The sequence below is a fragment of the Anabrus simplex genome, chromosome 1, assembly GCF_040414725.1.
Source record: "Anabrus simplex isolate iqAnaSimp1 chromosome 1, ASM4041472v1, whole genome shotgun sequence".
Classification (NCBI taxonomy): Eukaryota; Metazoa; Arthropoda; class Insecta; order Orthoptera; family Tettigoniidae; genus Anabrus; species Anabrus simplex.
The window spans coordinates 405,884,928-405,909,007 of NC_090265.1; the positions used below are offsets into that span (position 1 = coordinate 405,884,928).

General features: G+C 40.9%; 1 protein-coding gene across 1 annotated transcript in view; it reads right to left on the reverse strand.

Moving 5' to 3' along the window:
* The window catches only part of LOC136856857 (leucine-rich repeat neuronal protein 1), a 61,266-nt gene that overhangs the window by 29,856 nt on the left and 7,330 nt on the right, over nucleotides 1-24,080 (reverse strand). Inside the window, exons 2-4 of the mRNA XM_067135055.2 lie at nucleotides 15,187-15,360; nucleotides 12,932-13,115; nucleotides 6,615-6,838 (exon numbers count right to left, since the gene is read on the reverse strand). Of these exons, the coding sequence (XP_066991156.2) occupies nucleotides 6,615-6,838; nucleotides 12,932-13,115; nucleotides 15,187-15,360 (582 nt within the window). The remainder of the gene's footprint in view (nucleotides 1-6,614; nucleotides 6,839-12,931; nucleotides 13,116-15,186; nucleotides 15,361-24,080) is intronic.

The window sequence follows — 24,080 nt, forward strand, 5'->3', positions numbered from 1 at the left end:
GAGAACATGATGCCGCCATCCGGGGAATTGCTGCTTGTGTGGGACGGAGTGTGTCGGCAGTGCAACGGGTGTTTACAGAATGGTTCACAGAAGGCCGTACAACACAACGAGATGGGTCTGGTCGCACCTCTCAGACCAACCCCCCGAGAAGATCGACTCTTCATCCGAATGGCATTGCAGGAATGATCTGCGTCCTCCTCGGCTCTGGTGCAACAGTGGAATCGTGTAACACATCGTACACTATCAGGAGTGACAGTCCGTCGCCGTTTATTACGATCTGGGTTACCAGCGCGTCGTCCACTTCTCCGCCTACCTGTGACTAATGTGCATGTGCTAGACAGCAATGGTGTATGGAACGACGTCACTGGGGACAGGAATGGCAGCAGATAGTGTTTTCGGACGAATCCAGGTTCTGTTTGTTTGAAAATGATGGCCGCATTTTGGTTCGCCCCAGACAGGGGGACAGGCATCATATTTACTACATTCGTACAAGACATATAGTGCCAACTCAAGGCCTTATGGGGTGGGGTACTATTGGGTACAACCACAAGTCATAGTTGGTGCGTGTCCAGGGCACTGTGACCAGTTTGACCTACGTGAATGATATCCTGCTACCCGTAGCCATACCCTTTCTGCACGACACCCCAGACGCCATATTTCAGCAGGACAATGCGCGACCACATCTTGCTGCACGAACACGTGCCTTTTGTTCGCACAGGATGTCAGACTGTTCGCCCGATCACCGGACTTGTCGCCAATTGAAAATGTGTGAGATGTGGTGAAACGCTGGGTGCAACGCTGTGATCCAATGCCAACCACCAAAGATAACTGTGGAACTAGGTGAATGCAGCATGGGTGGCTATACCCCAGGACGCCATTCGAGCCTTATACGCGTCGATGCCATCACGCACGGAACAAGTTTTCAGTGCCCATGGAGGACCCAGTGCCTACTAGGCAACAGGACGCATGCTGAACCTAGGTGACTGAAATGCTAATCGTTTCTGCAGAACATACTAATGAACATGTTCTGTAAATATGAACTTCCTATCTCTAGTCTTTCAAGGTGTTCTGTTTTTTATGAACATGAGTGTACTTTTACGATTTTCTGAGACGCCGAGAATTTAATCCCACGAGAGATTTTTTAGGTGTCAGAAAATCTACCGACACGAGGCTGACGTATTTGAACACTTTCAAGTACCACCGGACTGAACCAGAATCGAACCTGCCAGAAGGCCAGTGCCTCAACCGTCTGAGCCACTCAGCCCTTTGTTTTGATCTTTAATATATCCGCTATTAGCTGTCTTAGTTGGCCGAGGCTTCACTGAAGGAGAATACTGGGGAAATGGAGAGTGCGATAGTTTCCCGTCGCTTAACTCGCCAAGCCAGACGTTGCTATTACGTTTCGGACTACCAAGCCCGTTGAAATTCACACGCATCAACCTACTTTTTTTAAGGGGAAGGGATATGAGCAGCTACAAGAAGCTAGAAAATGAGCATTGGTTGTGGAACCTGGCTTTTCTTGAGGACTTTAGGGGAAAACTTGTTAAAATGAACATATAGCTGCAACGTAGAAAGAAATTCATTGGTGAGATGATCATCACTGTGCCTTGCTATAAAAATAATTTGATCATTATCCTCACGAGCAAGATTATCTTGAAAAGGGCCCTGAATCTTGTTTTCAAGACACAGAAGTATGTGGTCGAAATAGATTTTGGCATCGAAGAATTGCAAAAATATGCTTCTGCTTTTTCCAGAAAAATTGGAACAGTTGTCGACTGTACGTCATATTCCTTCAAATCAAACTTGAAAGAAATTGCTACTACTGTGAGTATATTCAATGGGTAAGTTGTCTTTTGAAAATGAGAAACTAATTCTGAAAAAAGACTTCGTAAAACAAGTTACATTAAGTTAGTGCCGAGAGAAAAATTGAGAAGTTGCAGTGAAATGGTACTCTCTTATTTCGGTTCAATGTATTTGTGTGAATCTGAATTTTCTTATCTTAAAGTGACAACGAGTAAACAGCGTTCCAACATCTGAATGGCATGCAGACTCAGACGTTACACTCATGTACAAGGTGTCGATGCACAGAATGTTCACTTCATGCTGACTTTATTACAGATTTCCTTTAAACTCTTTTGTAAAGCTGTGATTTATTAGTTCTTTCTATACATAAACCTGGTTTCTCGTGTAAACCGAGTGAGTTGGCCGTGCGGTTAGGATCGCACTGCTGTGAGACTGCATTCGGGTTATAGAGGGTTCAAAATCCACTGCCGGCAGCCCTGAAGATGGTTTCCCGAGATTTCCCATTTTCACACCAGGCAAATGCTGGGGCTGTACTGTAATTACGGCCACGGACACTTGTTTCCACCCTTAGCTCTTTCCTATCCCATCGTCATCACAAGACGTAAAGCAACCTACTGTATATAAAACTGAAAAAACACGCAAGTGTTGCCAGATGCCTTTCCTCGGCTGTTAGGATGATATTTTCAACTTCGTTTTTGTAATGTGTAGGTAGAGGCAGCCCAAACAAGTAATGATCATCGGGTGCGTCATGCGACGTCCACTGTCAACGGAAAACGTCGTTTTGTTTTTCACTGCAAAAGAAATGTTGTTTAAAGTGTAATTTCATGTGTCCAATCGATAGAACGGTCTCAAAGTAGTTTATTGTGATATTCCATTCAAGGATACTTATTGACAGTAACACAACACAACAAGAGGAATTGTTAGAATTTTTAGTAGCGACTGAGTGAGGTGGATGTGCGGCGCGGTTAGGCGAAGATGCCGTAGCGAGGAAGTGTACCGATAGGGCCTGAGTAGAACTATATCTCTTGTACTGTCAACGTCAATACATATCTTTGAACGTATTATTGCACTAGAATAATTTGAGGCTGCTCTTTATACTGGACACATACAATTACACTTTAGACAAGATTTAATTTTCAGCGAGAACCAAACAGACGTTTTCCGTTGACACTGGACATCGCTTGACGTACCCGATGAGTGTCCGTTGTTTGGAGTGAATCTGCCTACACATTTCAGAAACGAAATTGTAAATATCTTCCGAAACGCCAGAGAAAAGACACCTGACAACTTTCAGGTGATACACCCGGTATATACGAACTAAGGAATGATGATTGGAATTGTGGCAGATCATTTCCAGACTTGATAACAGAAAGTATATCACAACCTGGTTAAAGTTGGGCATGCCTGCTGTAGAGTATATTGATTACTTTTGTAAAATTTTATGTTTTGAATGTATGTATGTTCAGTCTTCAGCCCTAAGGCTGGTTGGATCCTCAACAGCTCTGCCATCAGCTGTCATAGATGGCCTAGGCATCACTGAAGAGGCGTACTAGGGAAATGAGGAGTGAAGTAGTTTCCCGTTGCTTTCCTCACCGGGCCAGAAGTTGCTATTACATATCAGTCTGCCAAGCCCACTGAAATGCATGCACCAACCGACCTAAGAGCAACATTTTCACACCATTCATAGCAGGGACTGACTGCAGAAGGAATGGCATTACTAGCATCGCTCATACCTCAGTCACTTTCATATTGTCAAAGCCAAGGATAAGACAGAGACAGATCAATGAAAGTAACAAAATTGCTCTGATGATGCTAATGACGCTATTTGCTTTACGTCCCACTAACTACTTTCATGATCTTCGGAGACGCCGAGGTGCCGGAATTTAGTCCCGCAGGAGTTCTTTTACGTGCCAGTAAATCTACCGACACGGGGCTGTCGTATTTGAGCACCTTCAAAAACCACCGGACTGAGCCAGGATCGAACCTGCCAAGTTGGGGTTAGAAGGCCAGCGCCTTAACCGTCTGAGCCACTCAGCCCGGCCAAAATTGCTCTAGCCCATACCAGAAGACATAGTGCACTGTAAACACTAGGTCCTGCCAGCAAAGGCATTGTTTTGAATATTGTTATTATTTTGTATTACAAAAACTGACTCTATGCCTTCTTCTGTCCTAGCTTTTTTTATCTGGAGTCGGCAATAAAGTAGATTTAGCCCAGCTTTCATCATCATCATCATCTGTTTACCCTCCAGGTTCGGTTTTTCCCTCGGACTTAGCGAGGGATCCCACCTCTACCGCCTCAAGGGCAGTGTCCTGGAGCTTCAGACTCTTGGTCGGGGATACAACTGGGGAGTATGACAAGTACCTCGCCCAGGCGGCCTCACCTGCTATGCTGAACAGGGGCCTTGTGGAGGGATGGGAAGATTGGAAGGGATAGGCAAGGAAGAGGGAAGGAAGCGGCCGTGGCCTTAAGTTAGGTACCATCCCGGCATTCGCCTGGAGGAGAAGTGGGAAACCACGGAAAACCACTTCCAGGATGGCTGTGGTGGGAATCGAACCCACCTCTACTCAGTTGACCTCCCGAGGCTGAGTGGACCCCGTTCCAGCCCTCGTACCACTTTTCAAATTTCGTGGCAGAGCCGGGAATCGAACCCGGGCCTCCGGGGGTGGCAGCTAATCACGCTAACCACTACACCACAGAGGCGGCTAGCCCAGCTTTACGGGCAGATTTTCTTCCTGACGCCAAACCTATGTGGAGGAAAGTATTCACTATTGCGTGTTTCTATGATGGTTTGTAGTGTGATGTGTTATGCGTATTTCAAAATGTGTATGAAGACGATCACACACACACACACTGGGCGAGCTGGCCGTGCGGTTAGGGGTGCACAGCTGTGAGCTTGCATCTGGGAGTCATTGGGTTCGAACCCCACTGTCGGTAACCCTGAATATGGTTTTCCGTGATTTCCGATTTTCACACCAGGCAAATACTGGGGTTGTATCTTAATTAAGGCAACGGCCGCTTCCTTCCAACTCCTACTCCTTTCTTATCCCATCGTCGCCATAAGATCTATCTGTGTCGGTGCGATGTACAAGAAAATTGTAAAAAAACGATCACACACACCCAGCCCCGAGCTAAATATATTAAACAAATGTGGTTAAAATTCCCATCCGGACCGGGAATCAACCTGGGGTGCTATGAAACGAAGTCCTTTACGATTCAGCCTAGAAGCTGGACTAAACTACTAACTGTATCTACTGTATTATTATTATTATTATTATTATTATTATTATTATTATTATTATTATTATTATTATTATTATTATTATTATTGTTGTTATTATTATTATTAGTAGTATTATTATTATTTTCTGTTCCAGTTGGAGGTAATCCACGATAGGGAGAGAAGAGTATGCATTCAAGTTCTTCAAAGAAACATCTCAAAAGACAGCCGAAATCCAAATATCATCAAAGTGTTAATATTCTAACATCTCACTTGTAAAAGTAGTTATGTTGATTGTCACAAGAAAATTACACACGTTTATGGAAAACTCAAAATACATGGTGTTAATAATAAGCACCTAAATGACATAACAACACCAACAACAACGATGCCATTTCACACAATGTTAGAGTCCAACTTCAAGACACAGTTAGAATTAAGTGATTACATAACGATTTTTAATTGGAATAAGTATAATGCCATAAATCGCTTTCCAACCGTCCGGCTCCTTAACAGAGGCTTTCGACTCAGAGGGTCCGTATTCGATTTCTTGACCGGGCAGGGAATGTCAGCCGTATCTTCCTCTGGCTCGGCGACTGGATGTTAGTATTTGTCTTAATACACGCTTCCTCAGTTACACACAGCTCATCACACTTTCATTCAGCTCAGAGAAGTGAATACTGTCTGTCATTCCCATTGTGTTGAAAGGGTATCTGGTCGTAAAACTCGACTTAATCCACATGTAGTGTCAACCGCAAGTAATTAGGAAAAGGTCGATAATAATATGAATGCGTTTTAGTGTGTAAAAGAAAACATTGTAATACCGAAAGAGAATACATATATGCTTCACACGCTTTACTTCTAAATTGATAGTTCGCAAATCATGTGAGCAACGCTTTACCCATATTGCCAGAGGTCTATTTCTGCGAGAACAACAGATGCAATAAGACAGCGGCACGAAGCCCTAGTAGAATGTAATACTGTACTGAGAAAAACTAATGACACGAGTGAAGAAACAAATCTTAAGAGACCATGTAAGCACCTTCTAACAACATCCGACACTAAAACACGAAAAGTAAATTATTAAGAATAAAAGAGAATGAGAAAATACCAAATCACTCGCCGCTATTGACTGGCACAGGAAGGAGGGAATATTCCACCGATCTCAGAGTAACTGGAACCCTCCAACGTTGTATCACTGTCATTGTCATCAGATCCCAACAAGATTACTTAACTTTCCACGCTACACTCAACTATTCAACCTACATGTAGTGATTTATGCTATACTCTAACACTGAGATAATACCCTACACGCTGAGTGAGGTAGCTTAACCACGTGGCGAATATACACAAGAAGCAGGTATCGAGATCATATTCTACTGATATAAATAGATATGAATGGCAGCTTAGGTTTGGTTGGATGTCTGTGCTTCCACGCACAACCAGTAGACAGCGCCTAAATCGCCTAAAACGTCGATCTAGAAGCTATATTATTCAGAGCATAGAGACAAAGAATTTGGGACAGCTGAGTACAAAGAGACGGGAGACAGATGAGGGAAAAGGCTGCTATTAACTTACAAAATAACTGCATACCTTTAGAGCCTTTGGGTACCCCAGTGTTGTAGTGGTAGGAACATCTATCAATTTTAGCGGGTTTCCAGTGAGATACAGTTCTTGCAAGTAGGGAAGATGCTCAAAGGCTTTCCTCCCCAGGGAATGGATGTCATTGTGCGCCAGGTTCAGCGATATTAGATGCATAGGCTCGTATTCTTCCTTCCGATAAGATCCTCTCAACACATCAGCGCGCACGGCATCTCCTGTAAAAGAAACATGTGAGAGTATAAGATAGTGATTATTATATCTTAATATGAGGATATTATTCTAAAACGTTCTTAATAATAACGTTATTTTATAACGTGCCCTCAACTTCTATAGATTTTAAGAGACGCCACCTGCGTCCAAACTGTGTCCCATAGGAGTTCTTTAACGTACCAGAAGCTAAGGACACAGAGTTGTCCCATTTAAACACTCTCATATACCACCGACTTTAGCCGATATCCATCCTTCTATCTTGATAATAGAAGGAAAGTGGTTATCCGGTTCTGCCCCTGCTGTGTAAGATATTTTTAAACAGAGGACAACTATTATTTTTTCATAATAGTTCCTCTTTTGAAACTGAATGATGATGATGACAATAATAATAATAATAATAATAATAATAATAATAATAATAATAATAATAATAATAATAATAATAATAATAATAATAATAATAATAATAATGGTTTAATGTTTCACCAGTTACTCTTATGGTTCTCGGAGACAACGAAGTGCCAGAATTTTGTTCCGCGAACCATGGTTATGAGGGTGTTTAGGGGTTGTAGTAAGGATGTAAAGGAGAGTGCATATAAGTCTCTGGTAAGACCCCAACTAGAGTATGGTTCCAGTGTATGGGACCCTCACCAGGATTACCTGATTCAAGAACTGGAAAAAATCCAAAGAAAAGCAGCTCGCTTTGTTCTGGGTGATTTCCGACAAAAGAGTAGCGTTACAAAAATGTTGCAATGTTTGGGTTGGGAAGAATTGAGAGAAAGAAGAAGAGCTGCTCGACTAAGTGGTATGTTCCGAGCTGTCAGCGGAGAGATGGCGTGGAATGACATTAGTAGACGAATAGGTTTGAATGGCGTTTATAAAAGTAGGAAAGATCACGATATGAAGATAACGTTGGAATTCAAGAGTACAAACTGGGGCAAATATTCATTTATAGGAAGGGGAGTTAGGGATTAGAATAACTTACCAAGGGAGATGTTCAATAAATTTCCAATTTCTTTGAAATCATTTCGGAAAAGGCTAGGAAAGCAACAGATAGGGAATCTGCCACCTGGGCGACTGCCCTAAATGCAGATCAGTATTGATTGATTAAATCTACCGACATGAGGCTGGCGTATTGGAGCATATTTAAATCCATCAATTGGAGCTCAGGAGTCCTGCGCTCAGCCGTCTGAGCTACCCAGTCCGGCCCTTTTCAAATTATTAATAATCGTCTAGTTAAGTTTTAGAAAAGCTCTTCTTTAAAGAAAAAATGAAAATACGACGTAACATGCTTCGATAGTCACAATAATTTCTTGATATCAGGTTGCTGCTTCTTTATTCGTCCCTCATCAGACTAATTCAAGAATACCGCACGACAGTTCAAAGTCCCACTCATGAGTATCTGTGCGGACGATGAGCATGAACGTTCTGTTGATCAGATGATACACAATTCAAACTTGATGGATGTAGTTCTATTTAGTGTTCATATTGATTCCTTAAAACACATTTTAATACTTACATTAAGTTGTACAACCAATAATCAATTAAAGTAATATACACAGTCTGAAATACCGTCCTGGACAGACTGTAGCATCCACCGAGACAAATTTACGCGGGCAGCTGGGTCCCATGGTGTTAACTAATGAGCCACTGACACTTCGTAAGGATAAAGTGTAGCAATTTCCGTCCCCTTAATGCCGACCTTGTGAAATATTACACTCATGTGCCAATCGGCGTAAAGATTTCCTCGGTCTGACTTCCATTATTGCTTGGATATCGGCAAGCGTGTCCTTCGCTAATGCCTTCTTCTCTTTTAGTTCGAAAGTGACCTTGTTTCTCGCCATTTCCTGAATAATATATTGTACCGAAGACATTGCAGGGACACGGAAACGACGTAGAAATTTGCGAACGGTACTGTCATTCTATTTCTTCTTCAGGAGCAATGTCTCAACTAGAAATATCCGTTGTCCAATACATTACTTTACTGATAGCGAACACAAATGACGTTCAACAACAAGACTAGTAGGAATGCATCACTAATATCACTCCTAACATGTGCTCAACAAGAACTCCGCTCATAAATAAACTAAACATGCATTCCGTACGCTTACCGCTAACCATCTTCGATACGCTGCCTGACCGCGCACTCTAGCCCCACCACGCGGGAACAAAACAAGCTTTTCCCCACTTTACCTGCGCGGTAGCACCGGGTTAAGTGCCAGTAACTTTTTGTTGGCTCTCCCCATAGTTGTTTTCATTTGCGGTAGACTTGGATCATCTTTAATTGAGATGTTTGGATATTTCGTAAATGTTCGACAAATTGTCAAATATTTCGCACGTTTTTACGCACCTAGCCAATTTTTCTCACAAATATTATTATAGATACCGTATCTATAGATCTCGCGGAGACGAAATTAACGACACCTCGTGATACATGCTATCAGGTCGCGGTCTCGAGGTATACAAATGTTACTTCACGCTCCAAGATTCGATTTCACCAAAAAGTAGCAGATATGAGCGCCGCTCATTATTGCACCATCTGAAGTTGAAAGCTATTTAGGTAGAATATTTTCAAGTCAGTTATTATACTTTTGCTATTTTTTATAGCTTTGGATATTGAAATAAAATCGGGCGTACAGGTTTGTTTTCTGGGTTGCATGGTTTGTTACCGAGGGACCAAGTACTGGGACAAAACGATAGACTTTTTCTACAACATATATATCAGGTGGCCCTCCAGCCCCGTACTTTCTACAGCCTAAGTATCCCGCATGCACTAGAGATGAATGGGTTGCCTAGTCGCTGGTTTACAAAGGAGCGTTACAACGTGCTGGATTTCGGATATGAAACAAATAGCAAGTCATTTTACTACACACGGTGCATTTGTAAACACGTCAAAGGTACAGAAAATATTTAACTTATTAATGTATACGCGTACAGACATGCCACTCTACCAAAAAGTTGCTTGTATGTGCCTTGAACGATCCATTAGCTCTTAATTGCAACCCTGTTCGGCGAAAGACGTGTATAGAAGGCAGGCGGCTGTTTGAAAACTCCTAAGCTTCGGCTGAATTTCGACCAGATTCTCCATAGATTAAGTTTATGTCTGTGTATTCGTCGTTGCTGAACAAAGGAGCCACTGTCGATTTGTTGACAGCAATCGTAGTGCTACTGTATCAAATACTAGCCTACTGTTGAGCGTTCCAACCCGAAGCTTACGAACGCAAGGGGGCGCATTTGACGGGTAGCGCTGAGGAACATGAAGCGAGAGAACGGCCGTCCGGTAGTTCTCTCTTCATATTCTGGTGTAAATAACCTGCAGGTAGAAATATAAGTTTATTCGCAGAACAAATCGGTGATAGTTCCAATTATCGTCCATATGCGCATGCGCGGTTGGCGACTAGTGTGAAACGTGACAAGCTAATTTCCATACGAACGGAAGCGGTTGGAGACGTCAGCTGTTTTGATCCAACGTGTTGTGTACAGTGTTGCCAACTTAGCGGATTTTCCGCTAAATTTGCCGGATTTAGAAGACTGTCGGCGGAGAAATATATCATTTAGCGGACAGCGGATTTTTGGCGGAATTCTAGATTTATTATAGCGGATTTAGTGTTTTATCCATTTTACGTTTTTTTTATTTGTACTTCAGTCTGTCTCTTGGGCTATTCCGTATTTCTTGTCAGGAGCTAGCAATCACCTGAGGAAAACATGTTATTGGGATTTGATGTTATGAGATCATGGTATCATAAATTTGTAATGCGTGGGGAATGGGTAATTATCTCTTAGTTGACGAATGACGACAAATAATGAAACTGTGGGAGAGTAGCATTTATATGTATGTATGAACGGAGACCGTTTAATGAACTGGCCTGTTCTGTGTGTGGCCCTTGAGGTAGGGGATTCACCTAGTTGGCACCCGGCAGTAAAACGCCCACAAATTTTAACTCGCCGGCTCGAAGGCAGGGGGTTAATCCCAGTGAAATTCACAGATCAGGTGAGTGCAGATTTTTACTTTTATTATTATTATTATTATTATTATTATTATTATTATTATTATTATTATTATTATTATTATTATTATTATTATTGCTCATCTTTTGAGATCGGATTTCTTGGCGGAATTTTAGCGGATTTTTAGTTGTATTTAGCGGATCTTGAAAATATAAGTTGGCAACACTGGTTGTGTACTCTGTGAGCTTCAGAAATGAATTAGGATTGTATTCGTAACTTCAAGTTTAAAAATGGATGAACACGGTAAGGTATCAACGTGAATGACTAAATAGAACTAGTTGAAAGTCTGATATATACTGTACACTTAGACATAAATACAGAAGTGGGGTTATATTTATATTTTTATATTTTGTAAATTTATCTTATTATGTAGGTTACTTGAGCCACAAATCATGGCCATGAAGTAATTCTCAAGTCAATTATGAAACGAACATAGATGGCACTGAGTATGCGCGCGCATATTGTGATTCGCTGACTTAAAGAGTTCCAACGGTTTGCTGATGGTTTCGAACAGTTTGAAAACCTTGTATGAACAACACATCAGCAGTCAGCAACTCTGATGATCGCTACTAAGAAGCGAATTTGAATGTGCGCATGCGCTTGATCATTCATCATTAGTGTATACGGGACACTTATAACTAGAAAGTACGGCGCTGGCACAGTGGATTCTATAAGTGCTATAACAATGTTGATAACATAGAAAATGATTGACTGTAGTTCAACAAAGTGTGTATTTTTCTCTCCGTTTATCCGCTTATTCTCAGAATGCGACTAAAGGAACAGAATCTTGAATCTATATAAATGGTGTTCTGCTGGTGTTCAGCACCACCTTGCCAAATCTAGCGATGTCAAGTCTTTTTGAAGTCATTTAGTCACAGAATTTCAAAGATAACGATTGGCGACTCCGCAATTTAGAGAAAATTCTGGCAGATTTTAATTTATGTCTTGATAAATTTGGTGAGCCAAATAGTCAACAGCTGCACTGCGCTTCGCGTAATCGCATGGGCGCGTGATGCATGTTAATAAATGGCATCTTAGTGCATGACTCATTCCCACGTGAGGAGCATGAGTTCGCATTAGTTTCGGAAGGCTTATCAATCAGAGGCCGATCATCCTGCCCACACACTTCCTGTAAGGGAATGGAGATACGTAATTTTAATTTCCTTGTGATGAAATTGATGAGTTTATCACAAAATTTGGGTCATTTTTCATTCTATTATTTCGAAAGCATTCACTATTCGATTCCTTCGTTCATTTGAATGGAGTTTCGAATGTATAATCGAAAAAATAATCGAATAAAGTTAAATAATCGAACAAGCGATTATCTTGTATTCGATTGTCCCATCACTACACCTCGTATTGGTTGATGGATTTACTAGCAGGCAAAGGAAGTCCTGCGGGACAAAATTCCAATACCTGGGTGACTCCGAAAACTGTAAAAGGTATTAATGAGACGTAAACCAATTATTATTATTATTATTATTATTATTATTATTATTATTATTATTATTATTATGAAGGCTGGCATTTCCTGGATGTCTTCCTGGCCTATCTTGACAATTGCTCTCTATTCCCTTTCGTACTGATCACCACACAATCACCATACAGGTACCTAAATGCAAATTCTGTGGCTTGGTTCTAAAAGGGCCAATGTCATTTTTTATCTAAATTGAGATATTAACTGATACAAACGCGTTTTATCCTGGCTTGCAACATGTTAAAAGGGCCAATGTCTCTGTTAATTACTAAACGAACAATTAACGTTTAATTGAATAAGCCCTTGCCAATAATGTTAGATTACCAATAAAGATTAGAGACCTGGCAATTTTTTAAGAATACGATAGAAAAAATTAGCGTTTAATAAGGTGACTTCCACTAAGAAAGTATAAAGTTATTAAAATTTAGTTGTTGAAAAAATAATTGGAAAACTATAAGCAAAACTTCAAATGCTCATAGGTCAAAAACAGGTTTTTTGACATAGGCCCTTTTAGAACCGAGCCACAGAATTATGATCACTGGTAGTGCTAATGAGAGAAGAGTAAGAGATTAGAAGATGAAGGTGAACGTTTATTTAAACTTATGAAACTGACCTGATAAGTGGTTATAGCTGAGATCCAAGTGCGTCAGCGAGTCAAGCTTCGCAAAGGCGTGTGTGGCGATATCCAGTATGGTGTTGTGGGCAAGGGAAAGCCGCCTAACCCTTGGTAGATATGGGAACTGCTCCACTCTGCTGATTCTGTTCTTCTCCATACTAACAGACACTTGCAAATCCTCCTACAACAAAACACTTCCTCAGTTCATATTTTAAAGTTGGCTAGAAACCGAACTGCGGCTCTCTTCTTGAGAAGCCAATGATGATGCCACTCAGCTATCATGACACTCATATTTTCTTTCTAAGTGTGGTACATATTGAAAATACTATGAATAAAATGAAGTAAAATTAATGAAAAGGTGGAAGCAGTGTTAGATGAGACCCTACAGTCGCTACCCCACGCGTACTAAGTCTTAGCCTCTGTGATGCCTAATGTCTTATAACTGAATATATTTTGATAACATAGAGACTGGTCCGCCTCTGTGGTGTAGTGGTTAGTGCGATTAGCTGCCCACCCCGGAGGCCTGGGTTCAATTCCCGACTCTACCACGAAATTTAAAAAGTGGTACGAGGACTGGAACGGGGTCCACTCAGACTCGGAAGGTCATCTAAGTAGAAAGGTGGGGGGTGGGGTGTTCGACTCCCACCTCGACCGTCCTTCGAAATGGTTTTCCGTTGTTTCCCACTTCTCTTCCAGGCAAATGCCGGAATGCACAGAACTTGATCTGGCAGAGGCCAGTGTTGTTAACGTGGCCAAATTCTGGGCCGACATCTTATAAATAACTGTTTAAATTTATGTAAATATGGTAATTTCATATATTTAATCTAATTTGCATCTGTAATCTATATTGTGCTACTGACAGGAATAAATAAGCCCAACTTAAGGCCACAGCCGCTTTCTTCCCTCTTCCTTGTCTATCACTTCCAATGTTCCCATACCACGACAAGGCCCTGTTCAGCATAGCAAGTGAGGCCCGCCTGGGCGAGGTACTGGTCATCCTCCCCAGTTGTATCCCCAACCCAAAGTCTCACACTCCAGGACACTGCCCTTGAGGCGGTGGAGGTGGGATCCCTCGCTGAGTCCGAGGGAAAAACTAACTCTGGACGGTGGATGGATTAAGAAATAGAGAATATACAGAGAGGCTCAGACTGAATCAAAACACCTTATTTACCCTGCCACATGACACCTATGTATCATAATGGCGTATGGCTTTTAGTGCCGAGAAGTATCCGAGGACTTCGGCTCGCCAGGTGCAGATCTTTCGATTTGACTCCCGTGGGCGACCTGCGCGTCGTGATGAGGATGAAATGATGATGAAGTCAACAGATATACCCAGTCCCCGTGCCAGCGGAATTAAGCAATTATGGTTAAAATTCCCGAACCTGGCGGGAATCGAACCGTGGACCCTTGTCACCAAAGGCCAGCATGCTAACCATTTAGCTATGGAGCCGGACTCCACTGTAGTTTGAAACGGTCGGTCATGGTCACTCTGTATAAATTCTTTGCCATATTGGAATAGAAGTTGTATGAAGTGGGTTTTAACATCAAGAGAGTTTAAAAAACAAGAAGAAAAGAAGTCAACATTTTTCATGTAAACACATTTTCAAAAAAATATAACTATTTTGAAATGAAATAAACATATATTTGTTATGTTCTGTCGTTACATTAAGAAATTCGTCTTCTGATATGTAACTCCTACAAGTCATACTGAAATGATTTCATAAATTTATTTTTATTTCATGTAAAATGAGTTTTTATTGAATTGTTGGCTGTCCAGGCATTACTCAAGAGACGTGCTTGGTAAATGAGGAATGAGGTCGTTTCCCGTTGCTTTCTTCGCCTAGCGAGAATGTGCTGTGACAAATGTGACAAATATCAGTCTGCCAAGCCAAGTGATTCATCATTCACTACAGCGACTGGCTGCATTAGGAATGGCATTACCGACATCGCTCATACCTCAGCCACTTTCATATTGTCAAGGTCAAGGATGAGACTGAGACAGAACAATGCAAATAGCAGACTTGACCCAGCTCATACCAGGAGACAAAGTATTCCCTTTCTTCCGTAACACTTCTCCTTCGAAAATATTACTGACGAAAATTAGGTACTGTTGAGCACTCAGCTCACGACTCTGCGAGATATTTGAATTTAAGGAACGTTTGAAATGTATCTTATAATATGTCCTAAGGGTGAAATCTACGAAAAATGAGTATTAGCTTCCTGGTTGAACAAGTGGCCAGAATATCACTCACCTGTGACTGTGCATCCATGGACCATAGAGTCTCATTTGGGAAGGTGTGGTGCAGACCTCGCGAGGAACAGTTGATGAGCTTCAACTGCTCCAGACCTATACATTCACATGTGTCACACACCGAGGTCGAAGACACCCTCGTCAGTGTGGTGGCTAGGATGACGACGAGCAACATCTGGAATCATGTTAAGAGTGGCAATTATTTTAGGTGAAAATTATTTGACAGCCCGAAAGGTGTTTGCGTACGTTACTGATGCGAAGTGTTTAAAAAATGCAGGTAAAATTGAAGGTTTGGTTTCCTGATATGTTATGTAGGGAAGACGAATAGATTATGTAAATATGGATCCAGAAATTCGTAATTACTGAGATATTATACTCTCGAGTATCGTAAACTTGAATGTTATTTGCTATAATTTAGTAATAATAATGTTATTGTTTTTTCGTCCCGATAACTACTTCTTGGCGGTTTTCAGAGATGCCGTGGTGCCGGAATTTTGTCTTCCCGCGAGAGTTCTTTTACGTGCCAGTAAATCTACTGACACGAGGCTGACACGTATTTGAGCACCTTCAAAAACCACCGGACTGAGCCAGGATCGGACCTGCCAAGTTGGGATCAGAAGGCCAGCGCCTCAACCGTCTGAGCCTCTCAACCCGGCAGCGCTATAATTTGGTTTGAATTCCCTGTAATGATGCACTATGTTCAGTAGGCCTACCTTACAAGAAGTGCAGGCTTCTCTTGCGTCAAAAATGCCCAGCATTGTACGTATCATTCGGTAAGCCTGGACAACATCGCCGCAGTAGTCGGGTAAACCAACGACTTGGTGAACCCACATGTATAAGTCCAACGGGTTTAGATCAGGTGAACATGGAGGTCAAGGAATTGGTTCACTTCTACATATCTAGTGGTCAGGCTGGTTGGTACACCCCGACCCCGCAAATTTAAATTGTGCGCCTAAAAAGTATCCCCTACAGGAGAAACTCTGAACTTTAAAATCTGTATTAAATCAAAGGTTTCTTGGAAGATGTCACTTCTGTAAATATTGAAGTGTTCTGAACTGTGTCTATTTCGATTTGTGTTTGTTTGCTCTGTAGCAAGAAGTGTGGACATTCTCTTCTAGATGTCACTACATAAAAACTATAACTGTGCACCCTGGTGCCAAGTGAACGAACTGTTTTTGAAGAAATTTTGTATCCATAAGTTTGTTCTTTGTTAAATTTCTTTCTTTCATTTTTTGGGTTGGCAATATTGATCTCTGTTTCCGCCAGTTTTAAATTCAGCCAATCCTAAATTTTCTAAATTAATTTTCCACCAATCCTAGATTTCTTCTTCAGTTTTGACATGTAATCTTTAGCCGACCAATAAAAGGTAGCGGGCGGGACTGATTTATTCACGAAAGGTCTCGAACTTTCCCCGAGCGTATAAAACTGCTGAGGTTCATGGCTCGTCGCCACTTCATCGACAACTTGCTTAGTGTGTGATTATGTAGCAGGGGGCGGGAAGCGCCTCTTTCTTCGGGCAGCAGTTCATCAACAAGGTAATGGCCGTTTAAGAACTTTATTTCTTGCTAGCTCAGCAGTTTTAACCCGCGGGGAAGGTTCGAATCCTTTTCAATGTAAACCTTACTTTATTCATGTAAATTAACCGCAATTTGGGATAGAGAGTGCTTAAACCTCTTGAGCTCCCACTCATGTTGTTTTGAGGTGACTGCGTTTTCATAACCGATTTTCTTCTCTTCTTAATGTAATAAATTATTCTTCTACGAGTCACCTCCCTAGTATGGGATTAGTCCCTGTATAACTGGCCGAGTGCCACCTAGGTTTTAAGAAGTTTCATGTAGGAGTGCAAGCTACGCCTCCAGTCAATTTGGTTCTTTGGGCCATTTAATTAACCCAAAATTTTGTTTTCTTCATGTGAAGGTCCTCTAGGTGTGCCTTGAGGGCAGTTAGGAGTGAAGTTTGTTGTGGCCTTTGATAGGCTTGTAAAATTGAGAGCGGGACTGCTCTTTCCAAATTTGATCTCTGCGTGCCTCTAGGAAGCTTGACATTCTAATTAGGGGCAATTGCTCCTTGGTATGAAGGGGTTTTCTGCCCTTTGGTAATTTGTGGTTGTGAGCTGAGGGCTCAGGAATGTAAAACGGGACTCGAAGCCCAAATCCTGTAACGAACTGTAATTTGTAATTTCTTAATTCGTTGTTCTGCTACTTGGTACCTGTTATACTTTGTTATTGAGTGATTTTGGAAAAGAAAATATAACCTTTGTTAAAGTTTTAAATTAACTTTAATTTTGTAGTTGAGACCTATTCCAGCCCGCACCTTCTTTCACCTTTGCTTTCCACGGATAACTCCGTAACAAGTGGTAGCAGAGCGTGGTTGGTCTGTACCGGTTGGTACACCCCGACCCCGCAAATTTAAATTGTGCGCCTAAAAAGTATCCCCTACAAGAGAAACTCTGAACTTTAAAATCTGTATTAAATCAAAGGTTTCTTGGAAGATGTCACTTCTGTAAATTTTGAAGTGTTCTGAACTGTGTCTATTTCGATTTGTGTTTGTTTGCTCTGTAGCAAGGAGTGTGAACATTCTCTTCTAGATGTCACTACATAAAAACTATAACTGTGCACCCTGGTGCCAAGTGAACGAACTGTTTTTGAAGAAATTTTGTATCCATAAGTTTGTTCTTTGTTAAATTTCTTTCTTTCATTTTTTGGGTTGGCAATATTGATCTCTGTTTCCGCCAGTTTTAAATTCAGCCAATCCTAAATTTTCTAAATTAATTTTCCACCAATCCTAGATTTCTTCTTCAGTTTTGACATGTAATCTTTAGCCGACCAATAAAAGGTAGTGTGCGGGACTGTTTTATTCACGAAAGGTCTCGAACTTTCCCCGAGCGTATAAAACTGTTGAGGTTCATGGCTCATCGCCACTTCATCGACAACTTGCTTAGTGTGTGATTATGTAGCAGGGGGCGGGAAGCGCCTCTTTCTTCGGGCAGCAGTTCATCAACAAGATAATGGCCGTTTAAGAACTTTATTTCTTGCTACCTCAGCAGTTTTAACCCGCGGGGAAGGTTCGAATCCTTTTCAATGTAAACCTTACTTTATTCATGTAAATTAACCGCAATTTGGGATAGAGAGTGCTTAACCCTCTCGAGCTCCCACTCATGTTGTTTTGAGGTGACTGCGTTTTCATAACCGATTTTCTTCTCTTCTTAATGTAATAAATTATTCTTCTACGAGTTACCTCCCTAGTATGGGATTAGCCCCTGTATAACTGGCCGGGTGCCACCTAGGTTTTAAGAAGTTTCATGTAGGAGTGCAAGCTACGCCTCCAGTCAATTTGGTTTTTTGGGCCATTTAATTAACCCAAAGTTTTGTTTCCTTCATGTGAAGGCCCTGTAGGTTGGGTACAAGATACCCCTGTTTCACTGTATGTTTGCCTTGAGGGCAGTTAGGAGTGAAGTTTGTTGTGGCCTTTGATAGGCTTGTAAAATTGAGAGCGGGACTGCTCTATCCAAATATGATCTCTGCGTGCCTCTAGGAGGCTTGACATTCTAATTAGGGGCAATTGCTCCTTGGTATGAAGGGGTTTTCTGCCCTTTGGTAATTTGTGGTTGTGAGCTGAGGGCTCAGGAATGTAAAACGGGGCTCGAAGCCCAAATCCTGTAACGAACTGTAATTTGTAATTTCTTAATTCGTTGTTCTGTTACTTGGTACCTGTTATACTTTGTTAGTGAGTGATTTTGGAAAAGACAATATAACCTTTGTTAAAGTTTTAAATTAACTTTAATTTTTTAGTTGAGACCTATTCCAGCCCGCACCTTCAACCACGCTCTGCTACCACTTGTTACGGAGTTATCCGTGGAAAGCAGAGGTAAAAAACGTCTAATTTCGGTTGTTGGTTGGTTCATTTGGCAAGGATCACTAATACTACTTGCCAGAAGTACACTCACCTTCCCTAAATCCCAGGGTGGGCTGGGACTAATTGACGTCCAAGAGAAAGCAAAAACCTTGTTTCTAACAAGACACTTAAAGCTCTTTCACAAAGTAGGGAATCATAAATCGAAGAACTTCCTCATGAGATGGTGCAGTCTTCCACAATGCATTAACCCACCAGCGGGCCTCGTGCGGGTCTTTCGAGTTGACGCCGTATTATGACATCCATCATCATGCACCTCACGCAAGATATCTGAGAGTCGAGCTGAGTTATATGCCAAAAGACGTCGTCACATCTCCAGATGTCTCAACGAAAAAAGTTTATCGCTGTATACTATCTTAACAGTATTTAGCCCCACACATAACGAAAGCAGCTATGGTAATCAACTGGAATAGAGTATGGAGGAATATCTCCCATCGCATCCTTCCAGACGCAGTAAAAGAAAGCTGGTATAAAGTAATCAATGACATTATACCGACAAACAGCAGACTTCATCACATTCATATGCTGGAGACGGACTTGTGCAACTTCTGTCAACATACAGATACAATCCACCACCGACTTACAACTTGTACGCAGATTCGACTGACATGGAATAAATTTAAACAGACGCTAAAGTGTATCATCGGACGTCCGAATACATACATCGCACCTGAATGGGTGATCCGCCCTGTATTTAGGTTCCAATCACCGCAACTAAACAGTGCTGTCGTGTTTCTGTTAGGTTGTTACGTCGACTGTGTACTGAAATCTTCTGAGCCTTACAGTGCCCTCGACAGAATGTCCGAGATAAGTGACTATGTTTTAATGTGCATTCAATGTCCGCAAAGGAAGCGATGGTTGGGAGAATATGTAGAGCAGCTAAGTAGTGTTCTGTAAGTGTGAAGTGCTGGAAGTGCCAAGAGTAAATTAAACTAAATTTAGAAACAAACTAAGATAGACTGTATAAAAATGTGATATACGTTTGTGTGGTTCATTCGTTTGTTATTTGTTAATTCTTGTCAAGTACAGATGTGCATTATTGTGATATTCTGAGACTTCAAATAATCAGCGAACATTAGGCAATACGAAGTTGTAACGACGTTAAAAAAAAGTACCAGGAAATCACACATGGATGGCGGGCCATACTGCTGGTCGAGTACTGCTCCCCTCAAGCTAGCTTTGAAACACTATCAGATTCTAAACAGGATCTGCCATTACCTTGAGCTGGTGGACCTCCCGAAGATGGATAAGGAGGACCCCCGCCTCCGTTACGAACATACACTCAGACTGGAGCGATTACAAAGACAACCTGGTCCGAAAATATGCCAGCTTTTATAGCCGAGGAGAAAGTTCCAGAAAACTCTGGGCTAAAGCCTTGTCACACCCCCAATTCTCATTGGATAATCAAATAAATATCAAAATTTTATCATTGGTAATTAAATAAACGTACGAAATTTCTGATTGGCTAACGCCTAAAGTTGGCGGAAGAGCTAAAAGTGTTGTTAACAGAAAAAAAAACGAAAAATTCCAGTTTAGGAAACCTTTACATACAAAATTACTCTTTGAATTTTAATCGTTCATCTTCACACCAGAGGGCACAACTAAAGTTTATAGCAGCGACATCTGTTGAGAAATGTTCAAACTCCGTGTACTAGTTGTTGCGAGGTTTATATTTCAGATGTCATTCTCCAAGGCGCTTATTTAAATGCGCGGGGCTGGTGTACCTCCGGTACAGTGTGTATTGCTAAAGAGCACATGAAAACCACGTCTATTCTCAACCTAAAATCTTATACTCTGTAGCAGATTCCTTTCCAAAGGTAGGCCGTGCCAAAATCTCTCGGTAAATGATCTGAACATCTTATAAACATGGTTAAAATTTCAGTATGTCCTCCATTTTCTTCTCATAGATAGTTGGAAGATCAACAGATGTGTTGAACTTGTGGCTTACATTGAACGTCGCTGTATTCACAAAGACGCACATACGAAAAGCTATCAATTGTGTACACTGTTTTTATGTACAAACTAGCTGATGTACCCGTGCTTCGCTACAGGATTTTCGGAAAGACTGACCTTGTGGTTTTCCTAACTGAAGTCAACATAGGTCATTACAAAAACGTCAGTAGGAAAGTGGCGATTAAAAGCATAATTATAATATAAATTACTCGATCAAATGAAAAACAGGACATTTTCTCACTTTTAACGAACAGTACTACGGTGCCGATCCAACAGTCCAAAGTTCCAGAGCTGGAATGACCAAGCCGCAGACAGTCGTGAACACTCCTCTGTCATTATTCCGTTAGATACGCACACTGCTCATTCCAATCAGTGTAGGGATTGAATAGTTCGAATGCAATGATGACCGGTGGGTTACGTACCATTATGATCAGAAAATTTATGAACCAGAGGAATGGCATGCTAAAGAAAAAAGTTATCTAACTCCCCAACTACTTCCCGCCAATATTCAGGCAGGCTGTTATACTCGGTACGACCGGGCGAGTTGGTCGCGCATCTGTGAGTTTGCATCCGGGAGATAGTGGATTTGAACTCCACTGTCGGCAGCACTGAAGATGGTATTCTATGATTTCCCCATTTACACACCAGGCAAATGCTGGGGGCTGTACCTTAATGAGGCCAAGGCCACTTCCTTCACATTCCTAGCCCTTTCTTATCCCATCGTCACCATAAGACCTATCTGTGTCGGTGCGACGTAAGGCAAATTAAAAAATACTCGGTACGCAGCAGTAATCCTATCTATCTGAGATGAGTAGCAACAGAAGACACAAAGCACATCACAACAAACAATGGTCAACGTAATGTTATTGTTGATCAATTTCATGAGCTTTCTATATTGTAGGCCTTCACATTTAGTTTTCTTTCGACTCTGTGATATTAGGGCGTGATATAAAATGATTTAGAGCGTGGACTGTAGTTCCTTATTCTCCGAATTTACATACCGATTTTCATTAAATTCTGTTTACCCGTTTTCTCGCGACTCAGCGCTCATATGGACTTATAAACAAAACTACAAATTCATGAATATCTCTGTGACCATAGCCGGTACAATAACAATGTATCAGACATAAATGATCGGAAATTTAATGCTATACAACTTTAGTTATGTGGTGTTTATCGATACGACCACTAATAATATAAATATTTGAGAATTAAATGCTAGGACTTCCCCTAAACTACCATTTCACAAAGCGTGAATAAAATTATTTATGGCCTTCATTATAGCGACTTATTTCCCGACTTTGCATACCGATTTTCATTAAGATAGGACCACTAATAACATAAATATTTGATAATTAAATTTTAGGACTTCACCTAAACTACCATTTCACTCAGCGTGAATAAAATTATTTATGGCCTTCATTATAGCGATTTATTTTCCGACTTTGCATACCGATTTTCATTAAGATAGGACCATTAATAACATAAATATTTGAAAATTGCATTTTATGTCTTCCCTAAACTACCATTTTTCTTAGCTTCAAGACAATTATTTATGGCCTAGATTGTAGCGATTTATTCCCCGACTTCGCCTACCGATTTTCGTTAAGATACGACCATTAATAACATAAATATTCGAGAATTAAATGTTAGGCCTTCCCCTAAACTACCATTTTTCTCAGCGTGAATAAATTTATTTATGGCTTAGATTATAGCGACTTATTCCCGGACTTTTCATATAGATTTTCAATAAGATACGACCACTTATAACACATATATTCCAGAATTAAATTTTAGGCCTTCCCTAACTACCATTTCACTCAACTTTTCGTCTTTTCTTGTTGACAAGCTTTGTAGTTACAGCAACGTCTGACACATCCATTTCACATACAAGTATTTCCAATATACGTCATAAACTGCACAAAACTGCATATAAATATTCTGAAATACCGTACCGGTAACCTCTAATACATTCACAGTACAAATAAACAAGCTGCCATGGTGAAGCCATGGAGAAACAAATAGAGGAGTTCTCGTCATGGAGGAATATGTTGTGACGTAGTCAGCTGCTTACTACAGAAACAACTCTAGTCATTGACTTATGGCTTTACTCAGAGAAACGCGGAAATCTATATCTTGCTCATCAATGCAGTTGAAGCCTGAATTATGTTGTTTCTGCAGTAAAAAGGTGCATTTATCACTGCAGAATACGGATATACCCTCTACTCAGTTTGGAGGAAAATAATTTATGTTGTTTCTCAAATGACTAATTCATTTCTTTAATACGACAGTGGAATTCACTACCTGTCTCTGTCAGAGCCAACGTTGTCACCGAAATCTACTAGGCAATAGATGAACTCCTAGATTTTTGTTCGTATGTTGTCGATTAGCCTTATTTCAAGCTAGGCCTTTACACTGTGTATAAACGAACTGTTATTATTAAGGATAATATAATTTAGCTGTTAACATTTTGTGAATACTATAGTCCTGTTATAATTGTGTAAATAATAACAATAATAATATTGTACTTTCTGGTTAAATGGAAGAGGGGACATAAATGTCCTTCATTTACCCAGACGAAATAATCTATTATTCTCTATTCTAACTGTCGGTCTCTTACTTGATTACAGGGCCCACATGGGCAGTGGAGTGGAGACATTAACGCACATTCTCAAATACTGTGCAGTACCTGCAGGCTCTGTAAACAAGTGGGAGGTCGACAGTTCGAACGCCATTTTGGAATTCAATGCACGATGCGATGTTCTTCTTAGGTTGGTGGAAGTTTCGTGACAAAATGTGGAACGTACACTCTTTCCCTATCCGAGGCGTTGTCGAAATCGGACACCTTCACTGCGCCCAAACCATACATTTCCGAACATGAGCTCCGTCTTGAAAAAAAAATCAGTTACCCATCGTGCACAACCCGCTAAGCGTTGCCGGTGTTTTTAATAATTTTGTTTGGCGCATTCACACACATAAATACATTGGTATTATCCAGTACATTTCACCTAACTTTGTGACTTGAAATAA